Source organism: Carcharhinus amblyrhynchos, chromosome 26 (assembly GCF_965287045.1).
Source record: "Carcharhinus amblyrhynchos chromosome 26, sCarAmb.v2.hapA, whole genome shotgun sequence".
In the NCBI taxonomy this organism is placed as follows: domain Eukaryota; kingdom Metazoa; phylum Chordata; class Chondrichthyes; order Carcharhiniformes; family Carcharhinidae; genus Carcharhinus; species Carcharhinus amblyrhynchos.
The window spans coordinates 25,222,077-25,247,724 of record NC_137349.1 but is presented as its reverse complement, the minus strand read 5'-3'; the positions used below and the strand labels follow the sequence as shown (position 1 = coordinate 25,247,724).

Sequence of the window (25,648 nt, the reverse complement as noted above, 5' to 3'; positions counted from 1 at the left end):
ATTTGCGACGACTCAGATACTGAAGCAGTCCGTGTTCAAATGCAACAAGATCAGGAAAATATCCAGGCTTGGCCTGACAAGTGGCAAGTAACATTCGCGCCACACAAATGCCAGGCAATGACCATCACCAATAAGAGACACTCCAACCACCATCCCTTGACATTTAGTGGTGTTACCATCACTGAATCCCCCACTATCGACATCCTTGGGGTTACCATTGACCAGAAGCTTAACTGGTCTCGCCACAGAAAAACAGTGGTTACAAGAGCAGGTCAGAGGCTAGGAATACTGTGGTGAGTAACCAACCTCCTGACTCCCCAGCCTATCCACCATCTAAAAGGACAAGTCAGGAGAGTGATAGAAGACTCCCTATTTGCCTGGATGGGCACAGCTTCAACAACACTCAAGAAGCTTGACACCATCCAGGACAAAAATACCCGCTACATCCATTAGCACCACATCCACAAACATCCACTCCCTCCACCACCAACATTCAGTAGCAGCAGCGTGTACTATCTACAAGATGCACTGCACCAAAGGTCCTTAGACAGCAGCTTCCAAAACCCAAGAACACTTCCATCTAGAAGGACAAGGGCAGCAGATACATGGGAACACCATCATCTGCAAGTTCCCCTCCAAGGCACTCACCATCCTGACTTGGAAATATATCACAGTTGCTTCCCAGATGCTGGGTCAGAATTCTGGAATTCTCTCCCTAGTGGAATTGTCGGTCAACCCACAGCACGTGGACTGCAACGATTCAAGAAGATGGCTCACCAACAGCTTCTCCAGAGCAACTAGGGATGGGCAATAAATGCTGGCCAGCCAGCGATGTCCACATTCCAGGGGTGCCTTTACTACTGTGACCAAATTGCCATGTGGGTCAAACACCTTGCAAAGATCCATGTACACAACACCCACTGCACTACCTTCATCAACCCTTCTTGTCACTTCCTCAAAGAGTTCAGTCAAATTTGTGAGCAAGACCTTCCATTAACTAATCCGTGCTGACCATCCCTGACTAGTCCATGCTTTTCTATGTGACAGTTAATCCTATCTCTCAGGATGGTTTCTAGTAATTTGCCCACCACTGATGTAAAGATTAACTGGCCTATGATTATTTGGCATTCCCTTTGATCCCCTTTTTAAACAGTAGAACTACGTTTGCATTTCTCCAGTCCTCCGGTACCTCCCCTCTATCTAGTGAGGATTAAAAAATCATCCTCCCTGACCTCCTTCAGCAGCCTCAGAAACAATCCATCTGTTCCAGCAACTTATCAACTTCCAAGAATTCCAATCCTTTGAGCACTTCCTCTATTCATCAAGACTATCTGCAGTGCTTTGTTCTTTGTGCCTACTCTACGCTATCCCCTGTATTCCTCTAGACTGACGCGGAGATGCCGGCGTTGGACTGGGGTAAACACAGTAAGAAGTCTCACAACACCAGGTTAAAATCTAACAGGTTTATTTGGTAGTAAACGCCACAGGCTTTTGGGATTTGCTCCTTTGTCAGGTGAGAGTTCTGATCACAAACAGAGCATATAAAGGCACACACAGGTTACAGAATACTGATTACTCACATTGTCTGCACCTTTGAGACTTGATTAGCTGTAAAGACTCGCATTCTAATCAGCAGCCTGTAACCTCTGTGTACCTTTATACGCTGTGTTTGTGATCAGAACTCCCCACTCACCTGACGAAGGAGCAAACCCCGTTTACTACCAAATAAACCTGTTGGACTTTAACCTGGTGTTGTGACACTTCTCACTGTGTCTTCCTCTAGACTCAGTAAGAAGTCTGACCACACCAGGTTTAAGTCCAACCAATTTATTTGATAGTAAACTCACAAGCTTTCGAGGTTCCCCTCTTCGTCAGGTGAATGGAGAGTTCTGGCTTCAGACAGTACCTATAAAGCACAGTTTACAGATTACTGATTAGAATGCAAATCTTTACACCTAACCTGCTATTCAAGTCTTAAAGTGGCCGACAGTGTGAGTGGAAGGAGCACTGAGCACAGGTTAAAGAGATGTGTATTGTCTCCAGACAGTACAGTAAGTGAGGTTTTGCAAAACCAGGCAAGTCGTGTGGGTTACAGATAGTGCGACATGAACCCAAGATCCCGGTTGAGACCGTCCTCACGTGTGTGGAACTTGGCTATCAGTTTCTGCTCAGCGAGTCCGCGCTGTTGTCTCCACATCATTCCTCTAGACTACCAGGGGGTCTAGATTTGGCAGTGCCACTCTTATTTTTGGAAGGGACATGACTACTTTGTGCATTTAGAATCTCGCTTTTTAGTGCTTTCCACTAGTTTCCCGCTGATTTATCCTCGAGCAGTGCTGCCCAATCCGCCTCAGCCAAGTACCTTCTCATCCCTGTAAAGTTTGCCTTCCCCTGTTCAAAACTTTTACTCCAGCTTTATTCCTGTCCTTCCCATGGTAATGCAAAATCTAAATGAATTCTGATCAGTATCCCCCAATATGGTCGCCAGCTATCACTTGACCCATTGCCCTTCTTCATTCCACAAGACTAGGTCCAGAATTGCATCTCACCTTGCTCGGTTTGTCACTAATTGGTTGAAAAAAATCCTTGGCTACACTGCAAGAATTGTTCTCCCCCACTGCCCCTTACATTGTTTGAATCCCAACTGATATTGAGATAGTTAAAGCCTCCTGCTATTATTGCTCTCTTGTTCTTTCAGACAAAAATTTTCTTATATATTTGTTCTTCTCTCTCTCTCTCTCACTATGTGGGGATTTGTAGAATACTCCCAGGTGTGTGACTGTCCCTTTTTTATTTCTAAGTTCAACCCATAAAGCCTCATTTGTTGACCAGTATTTCATCCCTTCTTACAACTGGAATTGATTCTTTAACTATTAGTTCTACTCCCCCTCCTTTTTTATCTCCCAATCTATCATGCCTGAAGACTCTAATACCAGGGATATTGAGCTGCCAACTTTGTCCCTCCTTTAGCCACGTTTCCATTATAACAATGATATCCTGCTGTCTGTCTGTGTCCCTAACTCACCCTAATACCCCTTGCATTGAAGTATAATCAGTTTAAATTTCTCTGTCACACTTTTTAAACTTTGCTTCTCCTAATTCCAAGTCTACCTTTACATCTTCTACATCTCTAGCTAATGTTCTACCCCCGTTTTCCTGATCTGAATCTGACCTATCTGATCCTACTCCTGGGATTCCATCCCCCTGCCACATTTGTTTAAATACCCCCCACCAGAATGAGCAAAAGCCCCTGTAGGATATTGATCCCAGCTCTGCCTGGGTACAGCCCGTCTGGTTTGTACAGGTCCCACTTTCCCCAGAACCGGTCCCAGTGCCTTAAGAATCTGAATCCCCCTGGGCTCCACTGTCTCTCCAACTGTACGTTCATTTGGTCTATCCTCTTATTCTCGCTCACATCAGTGCGTGGAACTGGCAGTAATCCTGAGTTAGAATTGCTGATAGAAAATCTTTTTCCAGTATTTCTAACCAACCAATCTCATTTAGTTTTGTCTGGTTCTCTGAAACAGAAGTTTGTTCTGCCGTACTCTCTGATCACTGAGCTTCAAATGTTCTGAAATCTTCGTGTTACAGCTCTCTGGATCTCTAGACCTCCCAGTAGTTCCTTAATAGTGTTCTTTGTGGAACAAAGTGGCTGCCTGTTTGAACCGTTACTTCATTGTAAGAACAAATAAAAGTACAGCACAGGAACAGACCCTCCAGCCCTCCAAGCCTGTACCGATCATGATATCCTAACTAAACTAAAAATAAACTTTCTTAGTCAGTTCATATCTCTCTGTTACCTCCCTATTCATGTGACCACCCAGATGCCTCTTAAATTTTGCTCACACGCCTGCTTCCACCACCACCACCTCTTGCAGCACATTCCAGGCACCCACCACTGCCTGTGTGAACAACGTGCCCCATATATCTCTCCCTTAAAATTTCCCCCTCTCACCTTGAACCTGGCATTGTGATACTTAAGACTTGTGATACTTAAGGCTGCTTAATGTGCCCACCCCAGTCCAATGCTGGCATCTCCATGTCATTATGTACAGTATGCTTTATCTGTATAATGCGCAAGAAGCAATACTTTTCACTGTATACTAATACAAGTGACAATAAAAAAATCAAATTATATCAGGTCTGACCTCATAGACAACATCCTCAAGATCAGGCAGCATCCTGGTGAAACTTCTTTGCACTCTCTGTAAAGTTTCCACGTCCTTCAGATTGTGTGGTAACCAGAACTGCATGCAATACTCCAAGTGCGGCCTAGCTAAGGTTTTATATAGCTACAACATGATTTGCCAACTCTGTATTCAGTGCCCTGGCTGCTGAAGGCAAACATGCCATGTGCCTTCTTAATCACCTTGGTTCCAGCTTCAGACAGACCCGAGACACCCATCCTAACAGATCCAAGAGACCCATCCTATTTCTGTTCCAGTCTCCAACTGAACTCCCTCGTTTTTCTAGAGATTTTACAGTAAAGGAAGCTGTCTGCTTCTACCCCAGGTTGCTAAGCAATTCTCAGGAGATTGCATTCTGAAGCTGTAAAGCAACTATGGTCTTAGCTGAATATTGAAATGACCCTTCCACACAGACAAAAGCTATTTGCTCAATCTGAAAATTAAACATGGTCCCCTTGCAAGCGTAGAAACATTAAATTAAACCGACCAAAGACTGTACCTTATTTGTAATGGTTACCCAAACAAATCTAAATCCCTTAAAACAAAGTTTGGTTTCCAAACAGAATGTCATTCTAAGGGGAGTGGTTCCCTACCCAGCTTGATTCAGGTATGAGCTTCCCAGAACCTTAATGGAGTTGGTATTGATTCTGCAAAAGCCACCTGTCCCATGGCAGTCGTCTTAGCCAACTGGTTGGTGCCCATTTTTAAATAATAAAAGCTTCCAGAAGCTTCCATGTGAACACAGTCCATATTTAAAGAGATTCCTAGATCCTATCTCCACTGGGCATGGCAAAGTGCACAGGCAGGTCATTTGCCAAATCATTCGAGAGCACATCTGTGCAAGTGCATAAGTTAAGCAAGTAGATACGTCCAGTGTTTCCCCTCTGGTGGCCTTCTGTCCCAGAATAGGACATTTTGTGATACTTAAGATGATGGGATAGAAAACCTTTTATACAGGTTTACCAATATCACAAAGATAGGTAGGCAAAATTGTGGCAAATGGATTCACTGCAGACAAATGGGACCAAGATGTGATTCCCGGTTTGGGTCACAGTCTGTGTGGAGTTTGCATGTTCTCCCCATGTCTGTGTGGATTTCCTCCCACAATCCAAATGATGGGCTGGTTAGGTACATTGGCCATGCTAAATTCTCCCTCAGTGCACCCAAACAGGTGCCCAAGTGAGACGACTAGGGGATTTTCACAGTACATTCATCGCAGTGTTAATGTAAGGCCATTTGTGACTAATAAATAAACTTTAAAAAAAAGTAAGTTCAGCCACTTTGGAACAAAGAAGGATTAGAATGGAACACAGTGCTTTATAAATGGTGAAAAGTTAGACATAGTGGGGAGGGTGGGTACACAGGTCATTAGATTATCATCCACAAGTGTAGGAAATAAATCATGTAGTTAGACAAGTGTTTGAGGAAGAAGGGGCTAGAAGATAGATTTAGATGAAAAAAGATGGGAGGAAGTGCGAGGTGGATTATAAATGCAGCAGAGAATAGCTGAAGGGCTAGTTTCTGTACAGTCCATCCAAAATCGCTGGACTGCAGGGTTTAAATCACAAGGAGGGGATTACACAAACTGGGCCACCCCAGTGTGCACGTGCCCACGCGCGCGCACACACACACGCCCACACATCGGAACACAGAGATTAGGAATAGAAGTTGGCAAATTCAGCTCCTCGGACCTTCTCCTCTATTCAATCAGATCATGGCTGATCTCTCCCTGCTCTTGCATCCACCTCCCCACCTGTTCCCTGGTTTTTCGACAGTAAAGCAGTGATTTGATCAAAGTTTTCAAGCTATTGAGGGGGACAGATAGGGTGGAGAGAGAGAGAATTATTTCTGGTGGTTGGGACTATAGGACATGGGGATCTAGCCAAAAATTAGAGTCACACCACATGGGGTTAGGTTACAGGTCAGCTGCCATTGCAATGAATGACAAAGCAAACAGGAGAGGGGCTATCCCTGTGCTGCTCTGTTCCGAGACATGTATATATTGTTTAAAGTTATCACCTCATCACTTTGTACCAATATGCTGCTGCTTTTTGGATGTGAATTGGTTGTGAGCCAGTGCTTTTATAGAGACAGGCAGGTTATTTCAGACTACTGCCTGCTTAGTGGGAACCAACCACTTTGCTACAGGGTGACAATGCCAGGCTTTCTTAAATGACTCATGCGCACACACGGACACATACACACACAGCGCACACACACACGTACATACACACATGCATGTACATACACACACACACACACATGCACATGCCTACGCACATGCATGCACACACACACAAAAATACGTGCCCACACACAGGAACATAGGAATTAGGAGCAGAAGTTGGCAAATTCACCCCTTCATGCCTGCTCTGCCATTCAATCAGATCATGGCTGATCTCTCCCTGGTCTCAAATCCACCTCCCCACCTATTCCCCATATCCCCTTATCCCTTTTTAGAAATATATCTATCTCTCTCTTGAAGCCATTCAATGAATCAGACTCCACTGCGGTATGGGGCAGTGAGTTACACAAATCCACCACCCTCTGCCAGAAGTAGCTGCTCCTCATCTCAATCTTAAATCTACTGCTTCTCAACACACGTGCACACGCACATGCACGCACACATATGCAGAGATGCACACACGCACAGATGCACACACACAGGTTCACACATGCGCACGCACAGATATGCATACACAGCACACAGGCATTCTTTGACACACAAGCACATCTGCAGATTCCAGCCTTTACCATTAGATGGAGCTGCAGGTCTCCATGAGGTTGGAAGCAGATTCATTTGTAACTTGGGAAAATATTGACACGATGAGAAAAGAGCAAAGATAATTAGATAGCCCTTCCATAAACCCAGTACGAACAGAATGGTCTGCTCTAGACAGAAAAACAGATGTGCTGGTAAGGTGCATTGGCTGTGCAAAATTGTGCCTCAGTGTACCCTAACAGGCGCCAGAGTGTGGCGACTAGGGGATTTTCACAGTAACTTCATTGCAGTGTTAATGTAAGTCTACTTGTGACACTAATAAATAAACTTTAAACTTTAAGAATCTTCTCTGGTGTTTTAATCCAGGAATCTAAGTCAGTGTTCTCTAATTGCCAGCATTTATTGTCCATTCCTAATTGCCTCTGAGATGTTGATGGTGAACTGCCTTCTTGAACCTCAGCCGTCCATGTTGTGTAGGTACACCCACTGTGCTGTTAGGGAGGGAATTCCAGAATCAGTGACAGTGAAGGAACGGCAATATATTTCCAAGTCAGGGTAGTGAATGGCTTTGAGAGGAATTTCCCAGGCATCTAGTGCCCTTGTCCTTCCAGATGGAACTAGTCTTGGGTTTGGAAGGTGCTGTCTAAGGAGCCTTGGTGAGTTCCTGCAGTGCACCTTGTAGGTGGTGCACATGGCTGTCACTGCGCACCGGTGGTGGAGGGGAGTGAATATTTGTGGAAAGGGTACCAATCAAGCGGGCCTACTTTGTCCTGGATAGTATAAAGTTTCTTGAGTTGAGCTCATGGTTTTAATTCCTCATGTTTTGGGTATCGTACACTGTACACACATGCATTACATACATGCACACTTTACCTTGTGTCAACATTTCTGATGGGAATTTCAATGATTCTCTGCCATGCTACTAAATGGGTTCCCTACACTAACGATAGCGACTACATTTCAAATGTGAAGGATCTTTGGACAATCTGTTGTGAAATGTGCTTCCTTTAATGGGGATTTGCCATTAACATCTCTGCTAAACTAAAATGCCTCCATATTACAGTAGCAGCTTGCTCCCTGATGCAGGTTGCTGTGCTGCATCCTTCATCCCTTCAAAGACTAGACCCTGCGGCAAAGCTGTTGACCTCCTGATTTTCACTCATTAACCATTTGTGGTGGGGGGGATTTACCCTGAGGACGTGATTGACTCTGGAAGTCGATTGAGGTAAAATTTCCACCTCTCAGTCTGACCTTGTGGTGATTTCATCGCATTTTCGTTGATTGGGGACAGTTAATTTTGCAGACAGATGTCCAACAGCATCACTGCTCTTCAGTTAGAGCCTTGCCACTGCTGGGGACTGGAATTACCTGGGGGGACACTCAACATTGCAGCTGAAGTTTCAGAAGTGAACGGAAGGTCACTCAGATTGTCAGAACAAAGCGTTGTAGTGGCTCTGAAAGCCCAGCCGCTATGGAGCAAGCAGCTTGAGAGGTATTAGAGGGAGAGCATTTAGATCCCCTGTGTTTAGCCAAGATCCTGTTTAAACAGTTTGCTGCCACCACCTTCCTTTTGGTCCATTATTATTGCAGAGGTGGAGACAAAGGAAAGCTGGCCATCAGTTACACAAAATAGGGCATATACTCGGCAAGGTATCAGTAACGAGGAGTTGGGGCACGGGTGGGGGGGGTAGATAATCTGGCTGGCCTTTGTGAGAGGTGTAGATCTGGCTTGGGACCCTCCCTGTCCCAGTTCTCTCATTTACCGGGCATCCCATGAACTGTGAATGCGTTAGTTTGATGGAACACAATAGTTGACTTTTAACTGTCCTCTGGAATGGCCCCACCAGCCACTCAGTTTTAGGGTTCAGCTAGGAATGGGCAACAGTTGCAGGCCATACCAGTGACACCCCCATCTCAGGAAAGAATAAGAAACTGCTCTGTAGGGACCAACTAGAGGTCAGGAGCTTCTCTCTAAGTGAGGAGCAATTAGCCCCAGGCTGTCCCACACACCAGCAATACAGCTCAGGAGTTTGGGAACCATTGTCCTGTCTGCTCTGAAATGGCAAACGCCATGGTGGGTTTAAAGGAAAAGATGAAATATTTTAAAATAAAGGGACAGTGAAGACAAACCACATACTCTAAAAGAAAATGTAATAAATTTGTAGAAAACAAAATCTCGAATTAATTGACGTCTGAATATTTATGTTTATCTCTATTACAGACATCTGGCAGAAAAAGCCCCGAAAACTGTGAAAAACCTGAAAAGCTATTTAAAAAAGGATTGCAAGACAAGGTGAACAACTCCAAATTATCAAGCAACTACATCTGTGCACAACTAGTTAGAGCCATCAAATGTATCAACATCTTGCCTTATTTTTATTCTACAGTTTTCACATTAGTTTCTCAAGTGGCGTTTAATAGTACTTGCTGCAATTTTATATTATGTTTTATTTAAGGGTGCCACTGTGCCATGTGGGTGAAACAGTGGTTAGCGCTGCCGTCACTCAGTGCCAGGGACTTGGGTTCAATTCTGACCTTGAGTGGCTGTGTGGAGTTTGCACATTCTGCCCACACCTACGTGGGTTCCCTCCTGGTGCTCCGATTTCCTCCCACAATCCAAAGATCTGTAGGTTAGGCGGATTAGCCGTGGTAAATGCATGAGATTGCAGGGGTAGGGCAGAGGGCGAGGGCATGGATGGGATGCTCTTTCGGAGAGTCGGTGCAGACTCAGTGAGCCAGTTGATCTCTTTCTGCACTGCAGGGATTCTATGATCAAATAAAGAGGTGATGGTCTAGTGGTTTTCTTACTATTAATCCAGCAATTTAGCTAACGTCCTAGGGATCCGGATTCGAATCGCGCCGCAGCAGATGGTGGAATTTGAATTCAATTTTTAAAAATCTGGAATTAAGAATCTAATGATGCCCGTGAAAACATTGTCAATTGTTGGAAAAACCCATCTTGTTCACTAATGAAATTTGCAGTCCTTACCTGGTCTGTCCTACATGTGAGTCCAGAGCCACAGCACTGTGGTTGACTCTCAGCTGCCCTCCAAGGGCAGCTAGGGTTGGGTAATAAATGCTGGCCAGCCAGTGACACCCATGTCCCACGAATGAAATTTTAAAAAAATCCATATCAGCATTTTCTGCAGGAAGGAAAACTAACAAAGCTTGATGTGGTGATTTGTTAGCATGAACTCAACGTCTAATTAATTAGGAAGGAAGTTTATTGCAGTCCCAGTCCTTGCCTCACTGTTGTAGCCAGGGGGTAGTGTTCTCCTCGGTTCCTGCTCGTACCCCATGAATCCAATCATAAAACTGAACACTTGGCCAAAGAAACTGGGAGCGCACTCGGAAAATGAAGAAGACGCAGGGCTGAAAAATCAGGGGGTGATTTCCTCATTAATGTATTACACTTCAGGGGTGAATTTTCCTGTTTCACCCGCCACAGCAATCGTAATGGGGAAGGGTTGCGGGGGGAAGGGATGCTTCAGACCTCGGAAAGGTCTGCTGACCTCGAGTGGGATTTTCCCAGTTTAGGGGCAAGCTCGGCTGGGAAATCCCGCCCACCGTTCCTGTCAAATGGACAACTCAGGAGACTTGGGCAGTGTATGTGAGAGGGAACTTTTGACGCGTTTTTTATTTGCATTTGCAAACATGTTTTGCTCTAGGCATTAATCAGTTGGTAAATTTTGTTTCATTTTCCAATAATTTCCTCCTCTTTGGCTGATGTAGTTCCACGGAAGCAGCATCATAAAAAAACAGGCCTCAATGCAAATTTTAGAATAAGATAAGGCCCCAACTTTTAGAAACGAGGAGATGGGTTCATGACGAGTCAACAAATGCAGGTGCAATGATTCCCAAGGCATTTATTTCTCGCACGTCATTACCCCAAGGTTCATATTTATTTACCACACCCCCCAATCCGTCCACAAAACTGAAGAATATCTGCTTCACAAGAGAGGCAGTCACATGCTGAACAGCTGGAGCAGAGGCAGCCCCCAGCTGCCACTGCAACAACAACTCAGCTTGCATTTATATATCTGCCACAGGGAAAAATATCCCCAGCTGCTGCACAGGAATGGAAGTTTGGTACCTGCCCAAAGAAGGAGGGGAAGCCTGTTTAAAGACGGGTTTTTCAGGAGGGCTTTAGGACGGAGAGGATAACGGAGAAGGAAAAACTGCTGCCCCACCACACCGAGCTTACTGCAGGAGAGATCTGCAGCACAGTGGTGAGCACTACTGCCTCGCAGCGCCAGGGTCCCGGGTTCAATTCTGGCCTTGGGTGTCTGTGTGGAGACACAGGGTGGAGGGAAGGGCTTGCACTTGCAGAGAGACAGTGCAGACTCGAGGGGACTGATGGCCTGCTTCTGCACTGACTGGATTCTGCGATGTCAAGCTGCCTGCTAAAGTTTAAAGTTAATTTATTTGTGTCACGAGTAGGCTTACATTAACACTGCAATGAAGTTACTGTGAAAATCACGTAGTCGCCACACTCCCGCGTCTGTTTGGGTACACTGAGGGAGAATTTAGCATGGCCAATGCACCTAACTCTCACATCTTTGGACTGTGGGAGGAAACAAGCGCACTCGGAGGAAACCCACGCAGACATGGGGAGAATGTGCAGATTCCACACAGACAGTGACTCAAGCCGGGAATCGGACCCGGGTCCCTGGCACAGTGAGGCAGCAGTGCTAACCAGTGTGCCATTGTATCGCCCATGGACACATCTATCAAACCAGTGACAAACACTATGCTGGAAAGGGGCAATGCATTTTCCTGGAACAAAGTAATCAGTTTGATTAGATGCAGAGGTGCCCAAATTTTTGTTAGCAGCAGACTTTCCCTAAATGCAATTCAGTGAGAATGAGGCCACTGTGGGCATTTGGTATCCTCATTAAAGACCCCATGGCCTACCAAACAGAATGAACTTGTCTTCCTGCTATGTTCAGGTGATCACAGTAACTCAATGACCGCTATACTGGATGCCTGCCTTACGCAAAGGTTCACAGTACCTGCGCTATTTGGTGATGTATGTCCCATAGACCATGGCTATGTTCTTCATTTCTGACAACTGGCTCCCATTCCCACCAACATCCAAGGAAGTCCTTTGTCTGGAAGTTTAGTATAGAATTATAGAATCTCTACCGTGCAGAAGGAGGTCGTTCGGCCCATCAAGTCTGTGCCAATCACAATCCAGCCCAGGTCCTATTCCCGTAACCCCACATATTTACCCTGTTAATCCACCTGACGCTAAGGGTCAATTTACCATGGCCAATCCACCTAACCCGCACGTCTTTAGACTGTGGGAGAAAACTAGAGCACCCAGAGGAAACCCACGCAGACATGGTGAGAATGTGCACCCTTGCTTTCTTCAGACAATACCTCCACCCACAAGAAAGTAATGTGAGCCTGCAGTACACAGTGAAAGAGCGTGTGCAAAAATGGAAATGGTTTACATACAACTTCATCCCAAAGGGTGCCTGAAAAATTAAAATTTGATTCTGCTAATTAGGCCCAACAGGAAATCTGTGCAACTTACTTTCTCTTCCCCTCCGGAACTGGCGAGCATCTTCATTTTGTAGTCAGACATAAGAGGCGGGATTTTCCAGCTGTGTTTGCTCCCAAGACCGGAAAATCCTGCCAGAGGTGAACAGACCTCTGCATGGTCTGTGTTCCACCCACTACGATTCCCGTGGCAGACGGGGTGGGAAAATTCTACCCAGGATGTTGGGGTGACTGCATTGGTTGTTGAACAACCTCCTGTCATGAAGGTTGCCCTTGTAGTTTTACTTGAGGCCGTTCAGCCCATGGAAGCCCCTCCTTGGAGTAACTCCTGCAGCCTGAGCTCCAAAGTCTTAGCATCAAAAGGAGCAGAGAAGCCCGAAAGCTCCCATTGTCCTATTGTGAGTAGTTGGTGAACATTGCTACCACCATTACAGCTTCCCCTTTAGAGTCAGCTGCAGTGCTCTGAACACTGCCGTCTTGCCAGATTTTACCAGAATGATAGGGAGTGGGATAGCTTGATCTTGGGTTCAGACATAGCTCGGTACAACATTGAGGGCCGAAGGGCCTGTACTGTGCTATACTGTTCTTTGTTCTATGTACAGTGTCCAACCAAATGCAAACCTGGGCAAATGTGCTATGCCAGTATTCTATTTAGGGTACTAAGTGTTGTTAGAGAATTTGCTGCAATCCATTCCCTGAGCTGCCGAGTGACCCTATGTTACCTTGAGCTGGACGAGCCTCATTTTGGCTGCGTTTGGAAAATGGCGAGGGGACGGGTGTATCAGCATGTAAAGTAAAATGTGTTAGAACTAGATAAAGCTTAGCTTTTGCAGTTTGATGCCAAGTTAATGACACTAACATTCACTTCCCTTTCTCCAGTCATATACAGAAGAATTGGTAGATCTTCATCGCAGGTTGATGGCGTTACGAGAACGCAACGTGTTGCAACAGGTAAATTACCAATGCACCCGTGGAAACCACACGTAGATCGGGGTCTCCTGCCCCCCTCCCCTCCCACGCTGCATCTTCCACCAATGGAGGTGGCTCTCCGTTGGCTGCCGGAGGGAATTATCCAGTCATTGGCTGTTGATGTTGCTTGCCAGCCATATCACCAGGGAAACCGTCACGTAGGGTGGGGAGGGGGAGCCTCTGGCAGGGCTGGGAAATCCCAGCCATAGACAGTTGTTCATTGATAGCATTGCTTTTAAGTGTTCAGATCAATCTCAATAAACATTTTAACTGGAATTATTTTGAATGGTTGCGTTCGCTTTTAGGAAATAGGTTTTTTTTTCTGCTACAAAATTGCCACTTGGACTCCCAAAATTTCCAATCTGGTTGCCCCCGCAGAAATCTGCAACTTCTTGCTGGCTTTGAACACCGTTTCCTGAGTTCTGTATTACTCTTTTTGAATGACTTTATAGAATCATAGCATGTTACAGTACAGAAGGAGGCCATTCTGCCCATCGAGTCTGCACTGACCACAATCCCACCCAGGCCCTGTCCCCGTAACCCCGTGCATTTATCATAGCTCGTCCTTTAGACACTGAGGGGCAATTCAGCATGGCCAATCCACCTAACCCGCGCATCTTTGGATTGTGGGAGGAAACCGGAGCACCCGGAAGAAACCCACGCAGACATGAGGAGAATATGCAGACTCCACACTGACAGTGACCCAAACCGGGAATCGCACTCAGGTTCCTGGCGCTGTGAGGCAGCAGTGCTAACCACTGTGCCAACGTGCCGCCCTATTTGATTTGATTTGATTTTCACCAGGGTGATTAGAACTGATATTCAATATGGTGAAGGGTCATAGAGACATTACTGTGCAGGAAGAAGCTATTTGGCCCATTAAGTCCATGCCTGCTTCCTGTACAGTTATTCAGCCAGTCCCGTTCCTCCTCTCTGTCCCTGCAGCTTTATTTGCCTCACTCACCCAAGTGATTTCCTTCTGAAATTATTGATTGTCTCTACACTGATCACCCTTAATAGGTAGCGAGTTTCAGAATTATGTTACTCACTGCTTCTAAAGTTCTTCCTCACTTCTGCCCTGTATCCCTTGCCCAGAACATCAAACCTGTATCTCCTGCTCCTTGCATCAAAGAAAAAGCCATCATTTGGAGCATGCGACTTTCAAATCATAGAATCCCAACAGTATAGAAGGAGGCCATTTGGCCCATCAAGTCTGTACTGGCCACAATTCCATGTAAAAATTGCCCATCTGTGTACATAATTAAAAGTCTACCTGCAACGCTTTTGAAGGTGCCACATCTGAAATTGTCATTTTAGATCATTGATCAGGTTGGACTCATCGTGTGAAGGTATCAGCTATGGCCCAGTGGTAGTGTTTGCACCTCGGGGTCAGATGATTGTGTGTTCAGACATCAGGCCAGAGACTTAAGCATCTCACCAAGGCTGACACATCATTGAGGGACTGCTGCTTTCTGGATGTTGATGGTAAACTGAGGTTCTAACTGTGCAAGGTTGATGTGAAAGATCCCATGGTACTGTTCGAAAATCAGGCGAATATCCGGGCCAATATTTATCCTTCAGCTTGCATCACCAGACAGATGATCAGGTCATTCATCTCTTTGCTGAATGTGGATCTTTGCTGTGTGGACATTGCTGACCATGTTTTCCTACAATAGTTCTTCAAAACAACATCACCTGTGAAACACTTTAGGATATCTTAAATGAAAGGTACAATATAAACATCTGCTAAATTATCCCATAGTGTCCAACGATGTGTGGGTTATGTGGAGAGGCCATGGGTAGCATGGTGGGACAGTAGTTAGCACTGCTGCCTCACAGTGCCAGGGATTCCGACCTCGGGTCACTATCTCTGTGGAGTCTGCACGTTCTCCCCATGTCTGCATGGGTTTCCTCCAGGTGCCCCGGTGTCCTCCCACAGTTCAAAGATGTGTGGGATAGGTTGATTGGCCATGATAAATTGACCCTAGTGTCAGGGGATTAACAAGGTAAATATGTGGGGTTACGGGGATAGGGCCTGGATGGGATTGTGGTTGGTGCAGACTCGGGCTGAATGGCCTCCTTCTGCACTGTAGGGATTTTATAATAAAAGTGTGGGGTTATGGGATTAAATTCAGCAGGCCTGCCGGCAACTGTCGGAGAAACAGGGCTAACGCCTTAAGTCATAGACCCTTGTCATTCACTTTACTTTCCTTTGTTCTTTCATGGCATGTGGGTATCACTGGCAATTTACCATTCCTGTTGCCCTTGAACTGATTGCCTTGTTAGGCCGTTGCTGTTGGTCTGGAGCCAAATGTGGGGAGACCAGGCAAAGGTTGGCAGACTTCCTTCTCTAGGGTGAAGGCACAGCACCAGTGACCTGGGCTCAATTCCAGTCTTGGGCGACTGTCTGTGTGGAGTTTACACATTCTCCCTGTGCCTGCATGGGTTTCCTCCAGGTGCTCCGGTTTCCTCCCACACTCCAGAGATGTGCAGTTTAAATGGATTGGCCATACCAAATTGCCCCTGTATTGGCCCAAGATGTATACGTTGGAAGGATCAGTGGGGTAAATGCATGGGGTTAAGGGAATTGGGGGGGTGGGGCGAGGTCTGGGTAAGATATTCTGTTGGATTGTCGGTGCAGACCCAGTGGGCTGAATGGCTTCCTTCTGCACTGTAGGGATTCTATGAAATTCTTTCTCATAAAGTGAATTTATCTTTGATTGGTTTAAGCTTTTCCACAGGGCTGCTTTTCTCATCAGTCCCATCCGAATGTTCAGTTTCTTCCACAGTTGATAGAAAATATTTTTTAAATAACTTTTTTGATTGGGATGGGGGAATCCTGTTACAGCCAATCTGGGGATTGAATTCTAGAAATGAAGAACACAAACTCTATACTGTATATAGCGAGGCATTTAATTAACCAAAGCTATAACTTGATTCGCAACCAGGATGACTGTTCTCCCCTGAGAATAAATCAACCTCTGTGTGGTCAGTCATTATTAACAGTTCCAAATCTTGAGTTGTATTTTTGCTGTATTTACTATTTACCTTTCATGGAGGCAGTGGCACTGTCACTGTAACCCAGACACTCAGAGCAAGATCTGGGGACCCAGGTTCAAATCTCATCAAGGCAGATGGTAAAATTTGAAATGAAATCTGGAATTAAAAAAGATCCATCTGTGACCATGAAACTATTGTCAATTTTAAAAAACCATCTGGTTCACTAGTGTCCTTTAGGAAAAAAATCTGCTGTCCTTAACCTGGTCTGGTTTACATGGGGCAGCACGGTGGCACAGTGGTTAACACTACTGCCTCAAAGCTCCAGGGGACCTCGTTTCGATTTCAGCCTTGTGTCCCCGACTGTGTGGAGTTTCCACTTTTTCCCCATGTCGACGTGGATTTCTTCCGGATGCTCTGGTTTCCCCTCGCTGCCCAAAGCTGTGTGGGTTAGGTTGATTGGCCAGGCTAAATTGCTCCTTAGTGTTCCAGGATGCATAGGTTAGACGGATTAGCGGGGTAAATAAGTGGGGTTACGGGGATAGGGCCTGGGTGGGATTGTCATCGATGCAGGGTTGATGGGCCGAATGGCCTCCTTCTGCACTGTAGGGATTCTATGTGACTCCAGACCCACAGCAATGTGGTTGACTTGCAAATGTCTTCTGGAGGGCAGTTAGGGACGAGCAATAAATGCTGAATTAAAAAAAAATTCCAACAAAGTTGACTTTGGTCAAAATCTGAAGAATTGACCTGAATTTCTGAACCTGGTTTTAATCGGTCTTTATTTTCCTTTCAACAGATTGTGAACCTTATTGAAGAAACAGGACATTTCAATGTTACAAACACAACTTTTGACTTTGATCTTTTCTCATTGGATGAATCCACTGTCCGTAAGCTACAGAGTTACTTAGAGGCTACAGCGACATGACAAATCTCGGGTCTTCAGCGCAGACTGTAGTATTTTTAATTAAGAACTAAGACATTGGACTTCAACCCCTGTAGGATGGAAGGCACGGCCTGTGAGATGAGGAGCAGCAATGTTACCGGACGTTGAAAACCACCCTGTCTCAAAAAACTGAGAGGCTCAAGTTCAAACCACCGCCGCACGGGATTAAGAAAGTCATTGTCAAAGCCTAAATTTTATCACCATTTATCCGTTCCCTGAAAGCATAGCTATTCTACTGGGCCGGGGGCAGAGAGAAAGGAAGAATACCGAGTGACTTCCTCCAAGAGGTCTTCGCCTTTCTGCGTGCTGCCAGAAGAACACGGGAACAAAATGTTTTTTTAAGAAGCATTTGATGGGACTTTTGTTTTAGTTTAGTGAATCTGTGTGAAATTTTATCTGGAGACTCCAGAAGTAATGTATATATTCTGAAAAGAACAAATGAGCTACATCCCTGATGTGAACCGAAGAATTCTGTGGTCTCTAATAAAATGCCAAACAATACAATTTTACCGTGGAAGTAAGGTTCCATAAAATGCTAGGCACATTATTGAACTCAGTGTCACTAATGTGGCCTCTGAATCCAGAATACAGATCTTACTGCATTGTATATTATCTAAAGAATATATATTTTTGAACCCTTTGAGTACTGCCTATCCTTTCCCATTTCCAAAATGTGCACATTTTTAAAATCTGCATTTTGTGTCATGATCTCAAACCGTGCATTTTAGATATTGTCATATAAAAGGGACGTTTAATTTCAAAGCATTTTGCCAGGCAGGAGGCCGGCCGCCTGTGCTACCCCTGCCTGGACCTACCCTCCAAAAAGAAAAGCTTAATAACTCTTGTTCCTTTGAGGTTTCAGATCCAAACTCCCTGCCATAATCCCATGAATATTTGTCTGCCTGTTTTTTTTTTAACAAACCCATGTGGAAGATCACTTTGCCTTTTGCAAATCCAAAAACCACACCGGCCAGAATGTTACAGGCATGCCCCACCCTGGAATCGGGGTGGGTGTGTTTCGCAGAACAGAATTCTCCATTGACCTTGGTCGGGATTTTCCGAGCTTCGCCCGAGCAAGGTCATAAAATCCCGACCGCCATTTGCATTTCCTTATCAATGCAATTTTTTCCTCAAAGAACTTTTAAGTCTACCAGCCATGCCTTGCCTTTTGTAAATCCATGCTCACTATCCATAATCCAAATATTTCTATGCATTAGTTTCATCGTTTTATCGCATAAGAACATAAGAAATAGGAGCAGGAGTAGGCCATCTAGCCCTTCGAGCCTGCCCCGCCATTCAATAAGATCATGGCTGATCTGAAGTTGATCAGTTCCACTTACCCGCCTGCTCCCCATAACCCTTAATCCCCTTATCGATCAGAAATCTACCCATGACTTAAATGTATTCAATGAGGCAGCCTCCACCACTTCAATGGGCAGAGAGTTCCAGAGATTCACCACCCTCTGAGAGAAGAAGTTCCTCATCAACTCTGTTCTAAACTGCTCCCCTCTCCCTTATTTTGAGGCTGTGCCATCTAGTTCTGGTTTCCTTTCTAAATGGAAAGAATCTCTCTACCTCTACCCTATCTAGCCCCTTTATTATCTTGTAAGTCTCTATAAGATCCCCCCTCAGCCTTCTAAACTCCAATGAGTACAGGCCCCATCGACTCAATCTCTCCTCATAAGCTAGAAGCTTATCCACTATTAATGTTAGATTGAGTTATCCACTTTATTCCATTCTTAGGGGTGTTACACTGACAGCCATCCAGCCCTCTCGCATAACTTTCAATTAGAAAATAGAAGCAGACAGAGGCCATTCAGCCCTTCGAGCCTCCTCCATTATTCATACACTGATGCGGCCGCACTTGGAGTATTGCCTACAGTTCTGGTTGCCACATTATAGGAAGGATATGGAAGCATTGGAAATGGCGCAGGGGAAATTTACCAGGATGTTGCCTGGTATGGTAGGAAGGTCTTATGAGGAGACGCTGAGGGACTTGAGGCTGTTTTCGTTAGAGAGAAGAAGGTTAAGAGGTGATTTAATAGAGGCATATACGATGATCAAAGGATTAGATAGGGTGGACAGTGAGAGCCTTTTTCCTCAGATGGAGATGGCTAGCACGAGGGGACATAGCTTTAAATTGAGGGGTGATAGATATAGGACAGATGTCAGAGGTAGGTTCTTTACTCTGAGTAGTAAGGGTGTGGAATGCCCTGCCTGCAACAGTAGTGGATTTGCCAACATTAAGGGCATTTAAATGGTCATTGAATAAACATATGGATGATATTGGAATAGTGTAGGCGAGATGGGCTTTAGATTGGTTTCACAGGTTGGCGTAACATCAAAGGCTGAAGGGCCTGTCCTGCGCTGTAATGTTCTATGTTCATTTTGATTATCAAATTCAATGTCCTGATTCTGCCTTGCCCCTCCCCGCCCCACCCCCCCAATCCCTTCATCCCTTGAGCCCCAAGAGCTATAATAGAAACATGAAATGCAAGATGGTTGAAAATATTCAGTCAAGGTCTTTGTTGGGCTGGAAAATGATCATCTTGTCCTGGAATACTTACTGGTATAACATCAAGCTCTTGATTTTCACACTAACATTTCCTCCTTCCAGGCGTTTCTTCCACAGCAATAATCTTGAGACGGAGCTGCAGGGTGTGGGGAGGATGGCAGAGGAGAAAAGAAAGCACATTAACAGATTTGTAAAGCTGTGGCCCAGCACAACAAATAACATTTAGAAATGCCTAAGTTCTCACTGAATTCAAAAGGGTGACAATTATTAAGAATGGATTTTTATTTACATTTGGTAACCACAATTATTAAGAATGTAAGTAGCTACAACTTAAAAATGGAGGATCAGCTTTATATCAGCTTTGGGCGCCGTACTTACGCAAGGATATTTTGGCCTTGGAGGGAGTGCAGAGGAGGTTTACTAGGCTGATGCCGGAGTTGAGGGGGTTGAGCTATGAGGAGGGGCTGAATAAATTAGGCTTGTACTCGTTGGAGTTTAGAAGAATGAGGGGAGATCTCACTGAGACGTATAAGATGATGAGTGGGATGGATAGGATAGAGGTGGAGAGACTCTTCCCGCTCAGAAAGGATAGTAGGACTAGGGGGCACAGCCTCAAGATAAAGGGGGGGCGGTTTAGAACGGAGTTGAGGAGGAACTTCTTCACTCAAAGGGTGGTGAATCTCTGGAATTCTCTGCCCGTTGAAGTGGTGGAGGCTGCCTCGCTAAATATTTTTAAGACGCGGGTTGATGGGTTTTTGATAAGAGAGGGGATTAAGGGTTATGGGGAGAGGGCGGGAATGTGGAACTGAACCACGACAGATCAGCCATGATCTTATTGAATGGTGGGGCAGGCTCGAAGGGCTAGATGGCCTACTCCTGCTCCTATTTCTTATGTTTTTATGTTCTTATAGCAAAATACAATTGCAACAAGGGGCTGGCACAGTGGTTAGCACTGCTGCCTCACATCGCCAGGGACCCGGCTTCAAATCCCAGCTTGGGTTGCTGTCTTTGTGGAGTTTGCACGTACTTCCAGCATCTGTGTGGGTTTCCTCTGGGTGCTCCAGCTTCCCCTCTCAGTTCAAAAGATGTGTTGGTTAGGTGTATTGGCCATGTTAAATTCTCCCTCAGTCTACTCCAATAGGCACTGGAGTGTGGTGACTAGGGGATTTTCACAGTAACTTCATTGCAGTGTTAATGTAAGCCTACATGTGACACTAATAAATGGACTGAACTGAAGAGACCAGGAAATAGATAGTAGCCCCAAAGTTCCCAACACCAAACACCAAGTTTCTAGAGGCTGCCATTAGGGACAGATAGACTGGGTATTTGGATACAAATGAGCAAGGCAGCATACATGTATAAAGGGTAAGTCATGCCTGTTGAAGCTAGTTGAATTTTTTGTGGAGGGAACAAACTTGGTAGATAAAGAGGTGTCTATACATACTATTTGTATACGGACTTGCAGAAGGCATCTGACAAAGTTCCACATAATAGACTTAATAAAAATGAAAGTTTATGGAATTGGAGGCAATCTATTAGCTTGGATAGGAAATTGATTAGGAGGTTGAAGACTGAGGGTAGACATACTGAGCACGTACTCAAATTAGCAGGATCTGTACTGGGACATCAGCTTTTCATCACATTTATAAATGATTTAGATGTAGGTATTGGAGAGTCATGTATCTAAATTTGCTGACACAAAGTTGGGTTGAATGGTAGATGGGAGCTGAACTTTGCAGACATTGACGTTAGTGAGAAGATGGAGTCCAATGTGAGATCATCCACTTTAGACCTAATTTTGAAATGGGAAGATAGGAATTGTGGACTAACAGTGATTTATTGCAGTCCATGAGCAGAAATCACAAAGCTCGGGGATAGTTCAAGAAAGGCTAATGGAATAAAGGCTGAAATACAAAGGAATGTAAGTTATGCTGAAGATGTAGAAAGCTCTGGTTAGACCTCATCTGAAATACTGATGTCAGCTCCGGACAGAACATCTCAGGAAGGACATAGAGGCCTGGCAGGGGTATAGCCCAGATTCACCGTAAAGGTCAGGTTGAGGGCAAGTGCCTAGTCCAAACACTGAAATTTAAGGAGTGCTCTGATGGAGGATTTAGGTTGATAGAAATGATTTCCTTGCAGAGATTCCATACCATCGAGCTTGGCTGTTCATGGGATTTGACTAGAAGCATTTCTTTGAAAGTAGAAATCTGGAATTGCCTCATCCAAAAAGCAAAGGAGGCTAAATTTCAGGACTGAGATGGATGGTTTTTTTTTTGAGGCCAAAGTATTAAAAGTTAACACAAGCAAGGCATGTAGATGAAGTTAAGATACGGGGCAACTCAAGGGATTAAATAGCTGACTCCAGTTATTTGAAAACAGGCACAGATCGGCTACTTTGGAACGTGTTAGCCTGAATGTCATCAGCACTACAATGACTGTTTAACTTGTGGATGCAGGGGGCTGGCACGCAGTCTATCTTGAAATCTGAAACTTGAAAGATGTGCAGTGGCCAGAAGAGACCAAGTTTTATCTAAGAATCTCAACTTTTTTGTGGTAACTTCTAAGCCTTGAGAAGTGCCTGCGCACTTTGGATGGTAGTTGTCAACCCCACATGGAACCCTTTTCTCTCTTTTGGGTCACATCCTACATCAAAAGTAGCGACACTACGAATCTTCCATTTGATTTCCGATCAACATACTTTTCCCTTAAGTGAGAAACAATAACCCTTCAAGGGTTGTTTGTCGCACCTTACTCAACACCCAGTTTTATGAAATATGTAATTCACCCTCCCAACCAATGGTGGTGATATTTTTGAAACAGGAGCATTATAATGCTAGCTAAGACAAATCCTTGAATAGATGTCAGTGTTCTGTTATACAAAGAATAATGTCACTTTGCCCTCAAAATTCTACAGAATAATCAAAGTGACTGGGATATCATTGAGAATGGAGTTGTATTGTCAGAAATAAGCTTGTTCCCTGATCTTCATTCAGATGGTATAAGCATTGTTATTGTTGAGAAAAATTACTGGCTCCAAAATTCCCAATGCTGTAAATTATATTTATGATGGGATGCCACCTCTTTTCAAAAATATTTTATAATTCAGATCCCAAGAGTAAATCTTCTTTCTGCAACAAACCATGGGACCATCAGCATGACATAGAATCTGACAATGCAGAAGGAAGCCATTCGGCCCATCAAGTCTGCAACGACTCCCTAATGAGAGAATCTTATCCAAGGCCCATCCCCATAACCCCACATATTTATCCTGCCAATCCTCTTATTCTACATATCTTGGGAGACCAGGGGACAATTTAACATAGCCAATCAACCTAACCTACTCATCATGGCAGCACAGTGATTAGCACTGCTACGTCACAGTGCTAAGGACCCAGGTTCAATTCTTGATTTGGGTTAATGTCCGTGTGGAGTTTGCACATTCTCTCTGTGTCTGCATGGGTTTCCTCGGGGTGCTTCGGTTTCCTCCCACACTTCAAAGTTGTGTGGGTTAGGTAGATTGGCTTTGCTAAATTGCCCTTTAGTGTCCTGGAAAGCATAGGTTAGAGGGATTAGTGGGATAAATATGTGGGGTTTACAGGATAAGGCCTGGGTAGAATTGCTGTCAGTGCAGACTTGATTGGCCCCCTTCTGCACTATAGGGTTTCTATGATCCTTGGACTGTGGGTGGAAACTCACACAGAATGTGCAAACTCCACAGTCACTTAAGGCCCTATAAGACATCAGTACCAGTGGACACCTGGTGTTAACCACTTTGACACAGAAGAGTACTCAATTACCTTAATCAGAATGGCTCCACTAAGCCTGTAGAGTCACTTGGGCCTCTAGGTGACCCTGCCTTTGAAGAGTAGATTGCTTATCGCCAGGGTGGTCATTGCTAATGTTGTCGTACTTTGTCTGGAATGATATCAGTGTATGTGGTTTGCTAATATGTCATTACTGGCAATCAAATGGCATTTTACCATCAAACTTAGCAAAGCACATAAACCGAGCACTGGGCTGGAGGTTCAGCATTCTCTGCTGGAGTGATCCTGATTTTCTCCTGCACACTTATCGTAGAATTCCCGACTGCAAGCACTGATAGGGAGCAAATGGCTTTGAACCAGGGAACCTCCTGACCTGCAGTCAAACGCTGTCTATCACTGAGCTACACCCTGGTAGTATAGTGGCACAGTGGCAAGCACTGCTGTCACACAGCACCAGGGACCGAGGTTCCATTCTCAGCTTGGATCACCGTCTACAGAATCTGCAGGTTCTCCCAGTCGCTGCGTGGGTTTACTCCCACAATCCAAAAGATGTGCTTTTTAGGTGCATTATCCCTACTAAATTCTCCCTCAGTGTCCCCGAACAGTTACCAGAGTGTAGCAACTTGGGGATGTTCACAGTAACTTCACTGCAGTGTTAATGTAAGCCCACTTGTGACACTAATAAATGAATCTTAAACATGAGGGGTAAATCCTCCTTTGCAATTGGATTTGATCGTGGAATTGTAATTACAGGGCCCATTTCAAGATAGATCAAAGTACTACTTTTAAAATTCTTATTAAGGCATTGCTAGAATTTTAGTGCAAACTTTTATCCCATGTCTTTTTGTATCTGCTGTGCCTGTTGGTGTTATTTTACTCTGTGCTGCATGGTTTGACCATCATTTTTTAAAATCTTTAAGTATTTATAAATAGAAGAGAGTTTGTCTGCTGATAATGATGTAAAATAGAGCAGTTAAACCAAAATAGGTCATTTTTAATCACTAAACCATCAGCGTGGTTTTAAATGCGAAGCATTTTCACCTCAATCATTGCTATTAGTTTTTTTAAATGTGTAGTCCACTTCTTTCTCCGCTTATCTGATCATGGTCACGTTTGGACCATCAGAAAATGACCATTGATGCTATCGTATGAATTAGTCTTTATATTTTTCCCCACTTGGCAAAAGAACAAAGAAAATTACAACACGGGAACAGATCCTTCGGCCCTCCAAGCCTGCACCAACCATGCTGCCCGACTGAACTAAAACCCTTATCCTTCCGGAGACCATATCCCTCTATTCCCACCCTATTCATACATTTAGCAAGATGCCCCTTAAAAGTCACTATTGTATCTACTTCCACTACTTGCCCTGGCAACGAGTTCCAGGCACTACTCTGTAAAAAAAAATCTGCCTCGTACATCTCGTTTAAACCTTGCCCCTCACACCTTTAACCTGTGCCCCTTAGTAATTGACTCTTCCACCCTGGCAAAAAGCTTCTGACTATCCACTCTGTCCATGCCTCTCATAATCTTGTAGACTTCTATCAGGTCGCCCCTCAACCTCCGTCATTCCAGCGAGAACAAACCAAGTTTCTCCAACCTCTCCTCATTGCTAATGCCCTCCATACCAGGCAACATCCTGGTAAATATTTTCTGTACCCTCTCCAAAGCCTCCACATCCTTCTGGTAGTGTGGCAACCAGAATTGAACACTATATTCCAAGTGCGGCCTAATTAAAGGTGATATAAAGCTGCAACATGATTTGCCAATTTTTAAACACAATATCCTGGCCAATGAAGGCAAGCATGCCGTATGCCTTCTTGACTACCTTCTCCACCTGCATTATCATTTTGTGACCTGTGTACCTGTATACCCAGATTCCTTTGCCTATCAATACTCAAGGGTTCTGCCATTTACTGTCAAGTGGGGAACTTCAAGTGACAACTTGAAGCCAGAATGGATATAAAAATTAATTTTTGATAATCCACTATAGAAAGGCCCTTTTTCCTACAGCAAAAATAATCCTCCTCTGCAGAGCTG

At 44.6% G+C, this 25,648-nt stretch overlaps 1 protein-coding gene across 2 annotated transcripts in view; it reads left to right on the top strand.

Annotated features, from left to right (window-relative positions):
* The window catches only part of mllt1a (MLLT1 super elongation complex subunit a), a 117,517-nt gene extending 99,743 nt beyond the window's left edge, over window positions 1-17,774 (top strand). The window contains exons 10-12 of one of the 2 annotated variants that reach the window (XM_080212767.1): window positions 9,131-9,202; window positions 13,294-13,365; window positions 17,180-17,774. In XM_080212767.1, coding sequence (XP_080068893.1) covers window positions 9,131-9,202; window positions 13,294-13,365; window positions 17,180-17,308 — 273 coding nt within the window. In that variant the 3' untranslated portion in view covers window positions 17,309-17,774. Of the gene's footprint in view, window positions 1-9,130; window positions 9,203-13,293; window positions 13,366-17,179 lie in introns of those variants that run through there. The other variant, XR_013889491.1, reaches the window with a different exon arrangement.
* Window positions 17,775-25,648: the final 7,874 nt, after the last annotated feature.